The sequence below is a fragment of the Lonchura striata genome, chromosome 7 (genome assembly GCF_046129695.1).
Source record: "Lonchura striata isolate bLonStr1 chromosome 7, bLonStr1.mat, whole genome shotgun sequence".
Lineage (NCBI taxonomy): Eukaryota > Metazoa > Chordata > Aves > Passeriformes > Estrildidae > Lonchura > Lonchura striata.
The window spans coordinates 5,359,102-5,375,808 of record NC_134609.1 but is presented as its reverse complement, the minus strand read 5'-3'; the positions used below and the strand labels follow the sequence as shown (position 1 = coordinate 5,375,808).

Genomic DNA, 16,707 nt, shown 5'->3' with positions numbered 1-16,707 from the left:
TTAAGAAATAAGTTATCATTGAAATCTGTTTGAGTCTAACTTTAATCTAAAGGAATTTTATAGACTGTGAGTGGCATAGATTAATTTATTTAACTCCATGGACTGAATAGCTTTTGTGTTCAGAGAAAATGTGCTCTGGTTGGTATGGGTGTCTCAGTCTCATGGTGTGAGAAATGCCTGCCTTGCACTCTTCACTTTCCTCTCTCTTAGAACTTTTTCAGATTTTAAGTAATTGGTTCCCAAATTTACTTTCTTTGGACTGTGTAACCTTAGCTCCAACAAATTGCTCAAAGTTTTTGGGTTTTGGTAAATGTCGTGGTTTGACACGGAAAGATAATTTTTCCCGGAAGGAAGAGGTCAATTTAGATATTGACCAATTGAAAGTAGACACGCCTCTGAGAACACAGAGGGGTTGAAAGCAGAATTCCCAGGGGAACTCGCTCTCTTTGGTTCCGGTCAGCGTGCAGTGCAAACCTCCCCTGCCCAGCCACGAGCTGGGTGGGGAGGGGAAGGCCCATGGCCTGACAAAGGTAGGGCCAAGGGTGGAGGGACTGGAACCAGGCTGGCCCCTGCAGATGGAAGGGTGGAAGAAATCTGGGATGTCTCCATTTCCCCCCCCAGAGTTCCTCTCCCAAGAGGGAGAGAGAAAGAGACAGCGGCAGTTCTGTCAGCAATTCCACCGCAAGGAAGGAGGAGCGGGGGGAGCTGCTGCAAGGTGCCCAGTGCATGGGAGTTGCTGGATGTCCGGGCATCGAGCCATCCTGGGAGTTCGGACTTTTAACCCTTCCTTGAGAAATGAAAGCTTTGTGAATTTTCCTTCCCCCTCCTCGGTTTGAAAGAGAGGAAGAGGGACACCTTGGACCCTGGGATGGGATGCTGGAAGGAGGAATTCTGGATGGGAGGGGGACAAGGAGTGGCTTTTGGCTGGACTTTTCCATGTTAGCCACAACCTGAAACAAATCTCCTTCAAGAGGGACTGTGTTTTGGGAGGATGCCAGTGAGTCAAGAGACCTGCTTCAGCTGGGAAAAGACAAAAGTGGAGTGAACGGAGAAAAGGTTAGAGGGTTTGTGGTGGCACCCCCTGTCCTGGAAAGGAAAGAGAAGAGAAGAAGATCTCTGTTCTTGAGCCCTCGGCCCCAGGGGAAAATGGGGGGGACTGTGGTCCCAAACAATGAAAAACTGAACTGTTGTTTTCTCCCCTCTTGGCAGGGCATCCTTGAAAGGAAAAAATCCTAAAGGCAGTCTGACCATCCATGCATTGGTGGTGAGAGCACTGTGCATGGAAAGGAGAAGGGTCACCATGGCAAACTTTTCTCTGGGCGGTGCCATGTGTGACATGGAAACACAGGATGTGGAGCTGTGTTTCTTGGGGGGTCTGTGGCACAGGAGAGACTCTGTTCCCTCGATGGACTGAGTGTCGATTGTTTGGAGGGTGGAAACCTGATTGGGGTCCAGATTGTGTCTCACTGTGGTTTGTTGGAGTTGGGTGGTGGGGGGGAGGAATGGTTTGCAAGGTTTTCATTTGGATCTTTGTGTGGTTTTTTTCCCTTCTTTAGTTTTCTCTTTTCTTTTGTAGTGGTAGTTTAATAAAGTTTTTTTTTCCTGTTATTAAGCTTGGGCCTGCTTTGCTCTGTTCTAGATTCCACTTCACAGCATTCAAGGGAGGGATCACATTTTCATGAGGGCACTGGCATTGTGCCAGTGTCAAACCATGACAGTAAAATAGAAAATGTATACTCTGCATGGATTGTAACAATTTCAAACATTAATATACATCTGCTGAGAATTATCTTCTTAATTTCTTATGTGAATCATGTTTTTCCTGAAAAGTAGACTATGTTTAGGATGGTGTCATACTTAAAATTGTGGTAGATATCAATGTCTTGCCTTATTTGGACAGTAACTGCTGCATTGTAAACTAAAATAGGGTAGATAATCAGGTTCAATACTGTGATAAAAACACTGACTACTTTATTTGCTAATGTCTGTTTTCAACTGAATTTACTAGTAGTTTGGGATAATTTGCATCTCCATTTGGTTGGCTCTGTAACAGACATTTGTTTTGATGGTGTTTTGAGTAAGTATCTTTGTTTCAGCCTGTGTTGCTTGTGGAGGGTGAAAACAATCTTAAAATTGTTATTTTCTGTCTCCAAACCTTTCCTTGCAGTTCTAGCTGAAAATGCAGCAAATATTGACTAAAATTGGAAGCATGTTTTGAGTTAGAATTTTCCAACAAATTCCTTCATGTCTGAATTCTACATTTGTTTCCTCTGGGTAGCTTTTGCTGGATGGTTTAGCTTCTGCTGTATGGCTAGAACTAGAGGATTCTCAGTGACAGGGCTGTTTCAGAAAGAAAAGCTAGGATGTTTTAAGTAGCTAATTTCAAAGCTTGAACTCACATAACCAGGTAATTTGAGAATCAAAAAATCCCACTCAGACTGCCATTAAATGTGTGTTCCAGAGACCACTGATTTTTTTTTTTTTTTAACGCATCCTACAAGTGCTGATTCTGCAAGAAGTTGTTTCTCATAATCAGATCTAAAAGCCCTTTATCTCCTATCAGCTGATGGCTGTGCTATAACCTTTGGCTCCAGACTTCTGGTAGGAAATTTGTACATATTTCTACAAAGAATGAAACTCCAATGGCCTTAACAGCAGTACTCATGGTGTGTAACCGTGCTGGAAATTAGTTTCTCAGGCACTGATCTTGACAGGTCAGCTGTGACAAATTGATATACATATCTGTAAATACATCAGTACTCTTAAACAACATTCTGTCTCCAAGAAGTGGAAGATTAAATTGGCATAGTTCTTAAATGAAGTGTTCCAAAGCACAAGGATACACAGTGAAAATCCCTTCTGGAAATGGTTTTCCTTATGTTCCATTTATGATTTTTATTTCTATAGTTTGCTTTGAAGAGGCTGAAAAGTTTGTACTCTGGAGTACTCTTCTGAAGCAAAATATGATCCTTCCCCTTACACTTACCCCTGCTTTATAGAAGAAGAATCTTTGCTCCTCTTGAGAAAAAAAGAAGTCATGGGTTTACACTGTCTTGTCTCCACTAGTTTTTGGAACTCTTCAAGGTAGTGCAGAATATGAAACAGAGTATTTGAGAAGTATAGGGCCCTTGTATGAACTCAGATTTTGAAAGGTGCATGTGTAGCAGAAAAAATTGGTTTGTCAGTCCACCAGTGATGAAGTAATAACTTGAATGTGTTATATTTTCCGTATTTAATGACTATTTAATAATCACCTGTAGATTTTGCAAGCCATTTTGGCAAAAATCTTGATCATATGCATAGAATAAGCAAAGAATGTTTAAACAGCAAGCTTTCTTTACAGATTTGAGACACAGTAGATGCTATACACACCTACACTGATCTTTGAAGTCTGTTGAACCATGTTGATTTATGTCAAAGGAAAAATCTGTCCATGTGGTTTAGCGGTAGCAAGGGCTGAGGAACATCTGGGAATATCTCAGAGCAAGCATCTAAATTCAAATTCACAAGATACCATGGCTACAGTTATTTATCTGCCTGTGTTGCTGCAGACACTTGATGTGCAGACACTCCTCTGTCACTCCAAACTGCCATCACAGGAGGAGATTGTTTAATCTGAGGTATTTTAGCTTCCAGGAGTTTCATTAGAAAGCTGAAAATTATTCATACATTCTCTTCCTCCATCCTCCAGGTCATCTGGATAAAAGTAGGTTTACCTTAAGTCTTTCCTCTCCTGCATCTCAGCTTTCAAGATTTAGTGAGTGTGGAATAATTTTCATCAGTTGTGATAGTTGCTGAATATTCACTGAATATTGTGAATATTGTCCTCTTGTTCTTTTCTAGTTCCCTGTTTATCAGTTTAATGCAACAAACCAGAAATAAAACTATACAGATCTCTTCCATCACATTTTATTTGTTGATTTGATTTGTGAGGCTTTAGGATAAAACTGAAGTCATAGAAATAAATCATGTAAGACATCTAGCCATAGGCATTTGCAGTGAAATAAGTTCTTTCCAAGAAGATTTTGACTTGTTACATGAAAATTAGCTTCTGGCAGGAGAAATCCATATTTCACAGATCTTGGACTGTGTTTAATTTCTACAGGGCATGCCTTCAGCTAACAGCACTGCTTCCAAATATGTGAGCATAATATTGGTGTTTAAGAGTACAACTGAAAAGAAAAAAAAAAAAAGAAGAAAACAGTTTCTATTTGATACTATTTATGTCTCTTCTGAACAAAATGACACTGTGGATTCTGTTTGAAGGGAAAAGGAGTCTGATTACTGCTGCTGCTCAGGAGCATATTTAGTTTGAATAATCCAAAGGTCACTAAAAATTGAGTTTTCCATTGAACCTGTTCTATTGAATTGGACTGTATTTCTCTTCAGAAAATACAGTAAAATTAATTTTTAAAATGATACGTTTAATTGAAAAATAAAATATTTAGATGTAATGTTCCAGGGAGATATCCTGAAAACATGCATGTGATACATCTGGTAGAGATGAGATACCTGTTCTTCAGGAGCTCAAGAGGCTGCAATTGTTTTAGAGATCAGGTAGAAGTAGGACAAGAACAGAGAAAACAAGACCTGAGAGAGGAGCTGAAGAAAATGTGAGTTGAGACAGTTTGACACCATAGAACCTGTGTCAAGAATTTATGACTGTAGGTGAGATAAAACACTGTGGAAAAAAAGGTTGGTCTTTGATAAACATGGGGTATTTGAATAGGGATTGGAGCAGAGGGGGAAATCTGGGATAGTGCAACCACGGGTAATCCTGAGGACCCTCAGGCAATATAGATTTACTGAGAAGTATAATGTCAGAGTGAATTAAGTGAAATGATATGATAAATACTACAGATAATAGAGCATTTATATTGCTCCCATCAATGAACATACATTCAGGCAAGGTATGCGTTTATGTCTGTCTTCTGAATCACACTCATTCTGGTGCTGCATTAAAGAAAACCACACACCTCTCAACCTCCCTCTATCAGTTCTGGATTTGGTCAAGCTGCTTGTTAAACATTTTGTAAATGCTGAAGGATTCCTGCCTGGCAGTGCTTCAGACTCAGTGCTTTGTGTTCCAGTTGGCGACGTGGGACTCTGAGAAAGGACTGAACGGCAGCCTCCAAGAGCGGCGTCTGGGCAACGACTTACAGGGAGTGACGCTCAAAGTGGTGACTGTCTTGGTATGATCCTTTCTGAGTTCAGGAAACAAAATGCTCAAAATAGAAAGGATCTGACTGAATATTTTGGGCACTTCCCATAGTGTTTTCCCCTATCATTTTCAGTTCTGTATTTTTGGATGATCAATTACATAACAAGGAAGATAGATGATGGCCCTTTATTATTTTATGTGAAGCTGTACACTGTCTGTGATACAGAGCATTTGTTTGTTTGCTTATGCTATTTTTCTGCATTGTAATTCCTACCAGGCATAAAAACAGCACAGGGCTTGAGTGCACAGGGGTGCATTCCAGATACCATCCTCAAGCTTGGATAGGCAGTTTTCAGCATTTCATGGATTTTAAGATCAGATGGGCCAATTATGATAATCTAATCTTGGCTCTTGTACACTGCAGGCTGTAAAATTTAATCAAGTGTTTCCTGCATCAAGCTCATAAATTCCCATTGAGATAAAATATATCTTTTAGAAAGGTGTCATCTTTCCAAAAAAATCATTATGCTTTTGGGACTACTGTCTGTTAAACTCTGGAGTGGTAAAGAGCTCCTGTCAGCCAAGTGCTACATTAGGGGCAAATTAGGGCTTGAATGCATTCCTGGCTAAGATATTGTAATCTACAGATTGCAGAATATGATGTCTTTTTTTGTTGTTTTCAATTCTATTTTTCTGAATTGTGGTAGAAATAGACAGTACCTAAGAGTACATATGTACATGAAGGCATTCCCTCCAGCCCCCAGTTTTCATTCCTCAATTTATGCTGTAGCTGGTGTGAGAGGTGAGCAGAGCTCTTCTGTGACAGTACCACAGCAGCCAGCTACAGTGGCTGTGCCACCAAAATCCCTGGGATATGTGGGAGAGCAGGACACCATCCCCAGCAGAAACCGTTCCACAAAATTCTACATTTCCTTGATTCCAAAACAGACTTAAATTAAAATACTCCAGAAACCAGTAGACATGAAAGTAATTATTTGAATTTTCAAAATTTTAAATGTTCACAAAATTTCAGTGGTTTTAGCTCATGTTTTAGTATGTGTCCTAGATAAAAGATGAGTCCTTGTTATGTAAAAGATGGCTTTCTAAATCTGAGGTTGAATTTCTTCTGGAGTCTCTGCTTCTTCTCAAGAGCTATGGAAAAACCAAGGCTATGCCTCAAGTGCTGAGGCAGTGGTGTCTGGTAGGGAAGCTCCACAATATCCCATATGACCTACAATTTTTGCTTTGCCTCAGAAGGGTACAGGTATCTCAAAATTTGTGCCAAATTGTCAAGAATTAACTCAGAAAACACCCTTTTGCTCAGAGAAGTAAACTAAAAATCTTGTTTCAAGTGTCAGTTAAGATATTGTTTTGTTCTCAGGAAGAGCCTTTTGTGATGGTGGCAGAGAACATCCTTGGGCAGCCAAAACGATATAAAGGATTTTCCATTGATGTCCTGGATGCACTGGCCAAGAACCTAGGTTTCAAGTATGAGATATATCAAGCTCCTGATGGCAAGTATGGACACCAGCTCCAAAACAGCTCCTGGAATGGCATGATTGGGGAACTCATTAACAAGGTACACAGAGAAGCAGCTGCATTTTAAAAAATTACAGGAGGATGAATTAGGATGAAGGCATTAGTGCAGAATGCTTCTGAGCTATGGAGGGTTTGAATATTATATAAACTTGAATTTAAGACTGTGTATGCAGAATAGGAATTAGAGAGTCTCTTGTTTTACTTGCTTCCAGCTGCTCTCAACATAAATTATATTGGTGTAAATCTGTGTGTTTACCTTGCTATAAGAATAGAGGTCATGTTTGCATGAGAGGGAATGGCTGTAGAAAATACGGGAAAAACTAAGGTATTCCTAAAATAATAAATACTAGTGTTTTTTTTTTTTTTGTCATTTTGTCTTTGAAAGTTGTTTGTAGATGGAACTTTCTGTCATTCAGTGACAATATGTTTAACAAAGAGTAATAACAAGTTTGCCTCCCAAACAGGAAAAGAAGCCCCAGTAACAGGGGATCAGAATTTAAGCTGGTCTCAAGATTATTCATTCATTTAAAACTGAGAGGACCAAATTCCTTAATTACAGTATTGCAAATCCAGGACTAAGTTAGTTGAACTCCATTTAAGTAAATGGATAGAGTTTAGAGGTTGTTAGAGAATTAAATGAGTGTATTTGGTTCATGTTCTTGCAACCTGACATGGGACAAGCTTCTTCTTAATCAAGAAGAATCAAAGGAATTCATATTCCATGTTGCTGCTTTTTGTAGAAAAGGTTGCTCTTCTTCAGTGGAGGTTATTACTGAAAGTGAAAGCTTTCTCATTATCTTGTAAATAGGTGGCTCAGTATCTGTAAGGAGATGTTTAGGAAGAAATAGAAGCAATTAAAGCTATTGCAAACATGTGTGTGATAATGGGATGTTCTTGGCTGGTGCTAGGGAGCATAAAGAATTTTTAGCTTATTTTGCATTGACATAAACTATTTTAATTTAATGGATTTAAAAATAAGGTAAGAACTCCTGTTAAATTTCTTTGGAAATTGCTTTCTTTGAAGCAATAAAATATCTATTATGCTATTTTTAAATGGCTTTTCTGTTACCATTTGTTCCACAGACTCCAAAGGGTTTCAAAGCAAACCTCCCTTATCTAATATTTGCTTTACATTCCCAACACAATTAGAGATAGGAAACCAAATGTATATTCTGGTTTTTTTTGGTTTTTTTTTTGAGGAGACCTCTTTTTATTAAGACAGAAAATATTGAAAATCTAATTGAAGCTCTTCAAAAGCTTTGGGGATCTTATTTATTAACTCCTATCTTACCCTTCATCAAGTGTGCATACTCTTTAAGGATTACCTACATGCAAAACCTACTTGTTTAAAAATATTGAAGTCAAAGCAGTTTCAGGAACAAAGTTACCTTTGTGCATTCTTCCCGTTATGAGCTTTTTCTATCACTTTATTCATTTTAAAAAACAAACAAAATCTTCTCCCCAGTTGTCCTATGAAATCTCTTCATGAATATGGAAAGTTGGCAATTCTACAGGGAGAAAAACAAACATTAGCTCTACCCACCCTGCTATGAAATACACAAGCTAAATAAATGGGATTCTTTATTGCTTGTAGTGCTCTGGGTTAATATGCTTTTAGGCCTTCTTTGGAATACAAGTGAGGGATAAAGGTTAAATAAACTACCCTTCTTTCAGAGAGGAGTGGGGGCCACGCTTTCCGTTCAAGAGAACCTTGACAAGTTATGTTTCATTACCCTTTGAACCAGTGAAATTGGTGAAAGTGATTCTGGTTCTATTATTAGAGAATTTATATAAATGCATCTAAATGTTTTGTGTTATAGAAGGAAAGGCATGGAATCACTTGGTTTTTAAAAAGCTTCTCCTTAAGGCTCCTGCCGGCCAAACTCCCGGTGGCAGGTAGCGATGTGACGTGCTGCGTTTCTCTTGCAGAGAGCAGACCTGGCCATCTCAGCCATCACCATAACACCCGAGCGGGAGAGCGTGGTGGACTTCAGCAAGCGCTACATGGACTATTCCGTGGGGATCTTAATCAAAAAGCCCGAGGAGAAGATCAACATCTTCTCTCTCTTCGCTCCTTTCGACTTCGCGGTGTGGGCCTGCATTGCCGCGGCCATCCCGATCGTGGGGGTGCTGATCTTCGTGCTGAGCCGCATCCAGGCGGTGCGGGCGCAGGGCGCGGCGCAGCCGGGCCCCTCGGTGTCCTCCACCCTGCACAGTGCCATCTGGGTCGTGTACGGAGCCTTCGTGCAGCAAGGTACTGACCCGGCAGCGCCGGGGGCGGCCAGCGCTGCGCGGGGCTGCCCACACTGGGCTAACGGTGCAACAGAGGGCCTCTGTGGGCACCTGTTTTGGTTCATTAGCCCAGCTGAGCACAAGAGGCAAGTTTGGGGATTTATGCCTTGTTTTTATGCCTTCTCCGTCTCTCAGTAAGTCCAGAAAAAGCACTAGCAGGACTTTACCCTTTGGGAAAATTGTTACACTGGAAATAAACAACACAGCTGCTTGGGTGCAGAACTGCAACACTTCTTCAGCTCTGAAACTAGCAACTTTTTAATTGTTTAATGTATAAATAGAAATAGAGCCTCCTGTGTCCACCAGAGCAGTGAAGTGCATTTTGATTAAAAAAATGCGTGACTCAGAAACGGATATGTTTTTGAACTCATGTAAGATAGTTTGTCTCTTGGTTGTTTGAACTGAGTATGTAACTAACTTTACACTCAGGAATGTCTAGGCATAGGACCAATCCTACTGAATTCAGTAGTACTGCTGCCATTAATAAAGTCAGTTTTTGTAACTAATTGTTTACAAAATCTGCCCACACAGGTTATCTAGAATGCTAGTTGTATTCTTGGAAGGCAGGTTTTATTGAATGCTGACATATGGATAAAGTTGTTAACTTTCTTCTACATTTTTTTTCATTGTGATTGCAAGCTTCTAAAGCTTCAGCTGGAAAATCCATCCTATTGCTATGAAACTTGGTCCCTCATCTCATTAAGGAGGCAGCCTTAATGGGTTTAAGTGCAGTAAAATATAATCAGCACAAACATATGCTGAAGTAAGTAGAACCAACTCTGTGGTAAGGTTTAGTCTCCAATGATACTCAAGCATAGCTGTGCTTGAAGAATACTGGAAAGAAATCACATGATTTGAAATCTTGTAAAGGGTAACAAGTAGTGACACTAATGCTTCAGTTTTGCAGATTTAATACAACAAAGATAGCACACAAATCATTAGGCAGTTCTGTGGGGCTTTTTTTCCAAATCTGAGAGGGTAATTGAAAACAGAGTATTACTATTTTCTGAACATTGTAAGGATTTAATTCCTGCATATTAGTTGTGTTTCACCATTCAACTTTATTTAGAATATTTTTCATGTTCTTTAGATTTGATCCTCAATAATTCTCAAGGGAAATATTTTGAAAGATAATTTTCTAGAGCACTGTCTAGGGCAAGAGGTAGATTGGAGAAAATACTTAAGAATTATCAGCCTTAACAGGAGCAGTGCTTTTCTCACAGTGAAAGGGCAGACTGGAGGGGAAGCAGAGAGGAACTTAACGAAGTTTAACATACATGGGCACACAGAGGGTGATTGCAAATGGAAGCTGCTGACAGACCCTCCATTTCTCTGTTTGTTTGTAGGGGGTGAATCCACTGTCAATTCTGTGGCCATGCGCATTGTAATGGGAAGCTGGTGGCTCTTCACCCTCATTGTGTGTTCTTCCTACACAGCGAATTTAGCAGCATTTCTCACAGTATCAAGGATGGATAATCCCATAAGGTAAGAGCCTCTTCTTAACTCGAAGCTGGAAACCTGGATTTCACAGGAAGGTATTATCCATTTCAGTGCTCATTCTTGCAAGAAGGAGATAACTCTCTAATAAAATACTCTGCTTATTTGCAGTGGCTGTTTTTCTCTCCTCTCCTCCTCTTCACCTTCACTCCAACAGCCCTCAAGCAGTTCTGATGGAGGGGACAATGGCACTTTAGCTCTGTATTTTTCCAGAAGAGATGTCTCTCATGTCCTGCTGGTTGTTTGGTTGCAATCTGTGTGTGTATGCAACTTGGAGTTTTTTCTGCGAGTTTAAAGTCTGAAGCTTTTAATCTCTTTTCTCACAAAATGTGGACAAAATTTCCACCTTCACACTGGTGTGGAGTACTGGGAGGGCCACTGAAGTGTCACACTCAGTGTTGACAAGGTTAGAGCTTGATATCTCGTGTTTGATGTGCTACTGATGGAGTGGAGCAGTAGCAGTGCAGCACAGGCTCTTCTTCTAGGAAGTGTTGAGCCAAGGATTTCGGGTGTTAGAGTGGCACAGTTCAGCTGCTTCTCTCATTTGGGATTGCATTGGAAAAAACTGGCACGGAATGTTTGTGTTCTCTTCCTGAAACAGGAGAATTGTCATTGAGGTGAGGCTGGCATTTGTAGTTTCTGCACAGAAGGACATAAGTCCATTTTTCTAAACATGAGTTCAACAGAATTTCCAATTTTTAGCTTGCCAATGTTCATTTGCAGATAATGTAATGCTTTGTGTGGATATATCATCATCATCATTATACCAGGCTTATTAACAGGCTTTGGTTTTAAATTCACTTTCTGTTAGTTTGGCCATAACAAATGGATCTTAACAGTAACACAAATAAGTACTCCATGTAATTTCTGGAAATAACATGAAAAACTATGTAGAATAAAACTATCCATGTATGATGCCTGGATGTATTGGGAATAAAGTTAAACTCAGTGAATAAATTGCTCTTGAAAAGCATGACACAAATAGCTATCCAGAAAGCTTGACTAATGATATTCTTAAAAATTTCTGAAGGTTCTATTTCTTTCACTGCAGAAGAAATTTTCTGTTTGGTCTAATCAGCACTTTCCAAAGCTCAGCAAAGTTCAGAGGAGGACAAAAGTTGGAGTGTAATTACATGAAGAATCTCCAAAAAAAGAGGTTTAAGAGCAGTACTATGGATTTTTAGAGGAGGCCTTTGAGTATGAGCTGTTACAACATTTACAAGGGATTTTAAATCCCCTTCTTATTAAAATGAAAGGACATTGCTAAGAATCTTGAAGAGATAAGTTATTTGGGTAAAAGAACTGCTCAGAATCGTTTCACAAGTATTGAACTAAGGCACCCCTCTACTGCTAGAGATGTCAGCTGGAGAATAGTAATTAAATGCCTTTCTATACCTAATGGTAGCTGCCACTTCCCACGTCCCTTTATCACATCCCCTTTTACAAGTTGAGGATGTAGAAGTAAGAAAACATCATCAGAGTAGTTCAGGTGCCAGAACGTAAACACCAAAAGAAATTTAAGTTGTCACAAGTTCCACTGCCTCTGTTCCACCTACTTGGCTGTAGGGACAGGGGTCTCTAGTGGGTGTTGTCAGCCATAGTCTGGATAGTTCATACTACCTGAGGTGTCAGGCAGTCCTGTGGCCGTGGTTGAGGCTCCCAAATCATTCCTGAAGTGCCTTGGTGAGAGGAGGTGGGGTAAAGAAATAGTCTCTCTGGAAACTCTTGTTGAACCTTCATCCATTGCTGAGCTACAATTTTCATGTCCCCACTCTTTAGGTGAAACAGCTTATAAAATAATTTGTCAGATTTAGAACAAGTATTTTTGTTCCAAGAAAGTAAATTACTGCCTTTCATTAATTAATCGTGGCCTTGTGCCTCAGCTTCCCATTCTAACTGGCTTCAGATCATATGATGTGCACTGGATGTTTTTGCCTAACTCTGCTACTCAGCTTGCCTGCATTCTGTCTTTCATGAACCCAGAAAGGAGTATTTATGTGAAATCAATTTTTCCCACCCAAAGAGCCACAATGAGCTAGAGCTGAATATTTGCTCACCAGCTGAGAACTACCAAATCTATCTGTGTACACTTCCATTGTTAAGAGAAAACAACCCCCATCCTTTCAGTAAATGTCTGTTGTTATCTCTCCCTCCATAGAGAAGTCCTCTGGTGTTCAGTGCTGCTGACTCCAAATTGCCAGCAGGAGAGAAATAAGTATTATGATGCTGCAGTAGCTGCAGCATAGTTAAGATTTTCATTACAAGACTGATTTTCTTCCCAAGCCTTCTCTAAAATGCCTAATAGAAATTGTTTCAGTATCAAATTTGGCATATGTGGTCTGTGACTAGTAAAATAGAAGTATGTTTGATTGAATAACTAGGTGTCAATCAACCCAGTGATCACTGCCTCCACAATTTCACTGCAAAACAAGTGTGCCATAGAAATCATAAACAGTATTTATTGGAAGGGGCTTGGTGAGATGTTCACTGAAGTGAAGTCTAACTGTTGGAAGGCAGATTTTTAGAATTGTCGTGTCAGATGAAAGCCTGCTGATAGGGGAATACTGTTTTTTGGTTTTTATATCTGGCATTGGCAATCTCACAAGGCTGTTCCACCCTGCTGTGAGTTTCAGAGGCTTCCTGTGGCTCATAGAAAGGTGAAATACCCACTGTAGGAGGGATGGCAGAAAGAAGCTTTGATCTGCCACCTCTGTTTGTTTCCTGACAGTAACTTTGTAAATCCTGGATAGGATTTTTTGTCCAGGTGTTTATATCCCAAGTAAGGGATGTGTTCAACTTGGAAAGAAAAACTATTCTTCTCCTTGGATTTTCTCAAAATGTCAAGGGCTTCATCTCAAGTGTGCTAACAAGAAGAGGCACTGGTTTTCTGGTCTGGCGTGACAGCACGTGCCTCCTTGCTCCTTATGTGTCCTGTGTGACCATCATTCATCCTGGTGTCACGTGGTGGTGGGATGGGTCCAAACGTGGAGTTTGAGACCCACATGAAAACCTCTCTCCCCTCAGATCAAAGCTGACAGGAAATATGGTGTGCCTTCCTTGGCTGCCCTCAATTTTTCGGTTGCCAGTAGTTGGTGCTTCTGCTCTCTGTTGATCTTTTAATTCTGCTTCCTAATCCCTTTATCCAAATTACCTCCTGCACTTTCCATCTTCCCTGTGCCCCACCTCCCAACCAGGGCACTCCCAACTCAGTACTGTGTGCAGCTGAGGAGTCTTCTAATGGGTCAGTCTGCCAAGTAGTGCAGAATTATTACATGCGAGCTTATTCTTTCTTTTGTCTTATTACATTTTCAAACAGCTCTTGGATCTGCTGTCTGACCTTCCATTTGTAATTATGAGTTTAATTAGCAGTGACTTACATTCCAGCTTCATTTCTTGTTAACAAGCAGACTACATGCAGTTCAATAGCTGCACAGATATTCTGGAATTCAGGTTTAGGAGAGCTTGTCTGACAAGAAGCTAAGAATCATGCAAGAAAAATAGGACATTAAAAATGTATTTTATTTTCAAATTCAGAAGAGTTTAAATTTTTTATCAAATTGATCCTTAAATTTGTAAATGCTATGGATGCCTTGAGAGACACCTGTACTATATGCATTTATGAACTGCATACAAATTGATAATTTATCTGCTTTAAGATCTCAGCTGTTTTTTTCACAATTTCAGATTTACTTATTTGTATTTTAATCCCCCTATTTCTTGTGTTTAGAGCAGCTTAGTTGGGGTGATAGGCCAGCACTTGGAAGACGTGGGTGCAAATTCTTTTTCTACCACAAGCTTTGTTTGATCTTGTCAAGCTTTGCTTCCTCCCTGTCTTTGTTCTCTTTCTGTATAACACAGTAGTCATGTTTTCTTATATGGCATATTGTCAGTTTAGCTGTTTTAAAGATGATGGCCATAAATGACCATATTATAGCAGCACTGCAGGTATCAAAAGAAGATGTATTTTCTGGGTTGCATAGAAAACAGAAGCAATCTCAAAATAGTTTATGATAAAATGAGAAAAGTACTTGGAAGATGCCAGCCAGAGGGAAATGAACAAACATTTCATCCGCTGTAGTTAAGTGGATTTGATAGGGTTGGTGGCAAGAACCTCGCCAGAATCCCTCTGTATTCACAGCAATTTTATCTTGAAATTCCTCATGTTTGAAAACAGACTTTCTCTTGTTAATATCAGATGTGACTTTTTAAATATTTCTTTGGATTTTCTTTTGTTATGTTTAATTTGTACTATGTTTTGCAATGTCTGTGCAGCACCTCAGGCATGTTGGCAGGAGGCACGTATGAATGAGCATGATAAAAAACAATTATTGTGATTATCATTAAAGGCCTGTGAGCAAAAGCTTCAATCGTTAAATAACTATATTAAGTCCCTCCATAAAAACAAAGGCTAAAAAAGAGTATAAGAAAGATGCAAGGAGTCAAAACTTCCTTTCCAGAACATTCCCTCTCAGGAGCACAGGGGTGGATTTCCCTGGGAACAGCTCTGTGCAGCAGGGCAGCAGTGCTCAGGGGCAGACCTTGCCAGCATTTGCCTTCAGGCTCTGCTCATGACAAGGCTCTGGGCTGCTGCCAGTGCTCCAACTCCCATTGTTTGTATTTTCCTCTCACTCCTATTGATGGTGCTGCCCAATGGGTGCTGCCTGGAAAGCCACAGACTCTGGAGCCTTTTGAAAAGCTTTCTGAATGTTGGCATATGTCGTTCAAGCACGGTTTAAAATGGATCCTAATTACTCCTCTAATTGAACAAGCGGGCAAGCATCTAAGTGCAAATATTTCCCAGGGACATTTTTCTGAGAAAAATGAGAATGCACAGCTGAAAATCAATGCATTCCATCTCTCCAGTTGCCATTAAAAAATGTGGTGTAGATTGGAGATCAATGGTAAACCAAGAGACTTGTGATTCCACACCTCTCCAACTTGACTTTTGAGAGATCTATATCATAGCATCTCTTCATTTGTTCTGGTTACTGAGAAGTTCTGTGGCTGGGGTGGGTTGAGGAATTAAAATTCAGATGCATGCACAGTTTAGAGAAGAAAATGGTTTGGTTATAACATTAGCAAAATCTACCATCTGTGCAGGTAATAAAATCTTTATTATTTTTTTTTTCTTTTGCTTTGAAAGGAGAAAAATCTAGCAAGAGTAGCAGCCCTCAGGACGGCCCATCAAAATGTACAAGGATTGGTTTAAATCTGATATTTGGTACGCAGACTTTCCTCAGCTCGGACAGAGTCACCTTTTGAGTCAGATTGTCTCCCATTAATATAGGTTATTCCCCTGCTGTCCACAGAGGAGCTGTATGCTTTCTGCATGCATTCAATCCCGCTGGCCCCTGACTTACACCTTCCTTGTTGTAGGATGAGGGGTTTCTTTATTACATGGATAGCACCTATGACTTATTTTGTCAGGTTGTATTTTCTATTTGACTCCTAAGGGATAAACAATACACAACACGGTAATAGAAGATTTTTGCTCAATAGGAAACTTAGATTTGTATTATTTTTTCTCTAAAGAAGCTGATTTAATGTCTTATATGAACTGATAATAGCATCTAATATAGCAGGATATTAAAAAAGCAAAATAATTATTACTATAGCAAATCAAACAGAAAGGGCCTTAAAGCTTCAGACATCTCCTAACAGCTCAATCCATCATCTCTAAAGACAAAAACAGAAGGAAGAAGAAAAACTCCATAGAGAATTCTCTTTTGGAAATAATCCTCTGTCTGAACCATTAAAGAAGTTGGCCAGTGGGGTTTTTTTTACCACATTTTCAGGCAGATATCTTAATGACATTGTGAAGTGAAGCAGCTGCCTGCAAACCAATCCAAACCAAAACCCCTGTAAAATAATGTGTATTTTATATAATTTATCTGTACTGGTCAGAGCCATTAGTGTAACAGTGGGCCCTATTAAATAAGTCATGCAGGTTCTCTTACAGGGTAATATAGTGAATATTACTGCATAGGTTTACAAACTGCCAGAAAATCTCTCTGAGAGCATTCCTGAAGCCAGAACAAATAAATTGTATTCACAAGACTACCAATAATAAACACTTAATCACATAAGTTCATTCTTGCAAAACCAGGAGATGAAAGTCACTTATAAGAAGTTGTACCTGTTTTTTTAATTACTGTCACTTCAGACAGGGCATACATAGGCTTCCAACCCTGCTAATCTCTTGAAATATTTTGGGAACC

The 16,707-nt window shown here is 39.7% G+C and overlaps 1 protein-coding gene across 4 annotated transcripts in view; it reads left to right on the top strand.

Moving 5' to 3' along the window:
• GRID1 (glutamate ionotropic receptor delta type subunit 1) overlaps nucleotides 1–16,707 on the top strand; it is a 486,950-nt gene that overhangs the window by 427,810 nt on the left and 42,433 nt on the right. For all 4 annotated transcript variants that reach the window (XM_031505170.2, XM_077784530.1, XM_077784531.1 and 1 more), the window contains exons 9-12: nucleotides 5,091–5,192; nucleotides 6,543–6,740; nucleotides 8,630–8,954; nucleotides 10,339–10,477. In XM_031505170.2, coding sequence (XP_031361030.2) covers nucleotides 5,091–5,192; nucleotides 6,543–6,740; nucleotides 8,630–8,954; nucleotides 10,339–10,477 — 764 coding nt within the window. The remainder of the gene's footprint in view (nucleotides 1–5,090; nucleotides 5,193–6,542; nucleotides 6,741–8,629; nucleotides 8,955–10,338; nucleotides 10,478–16,707) is intronic.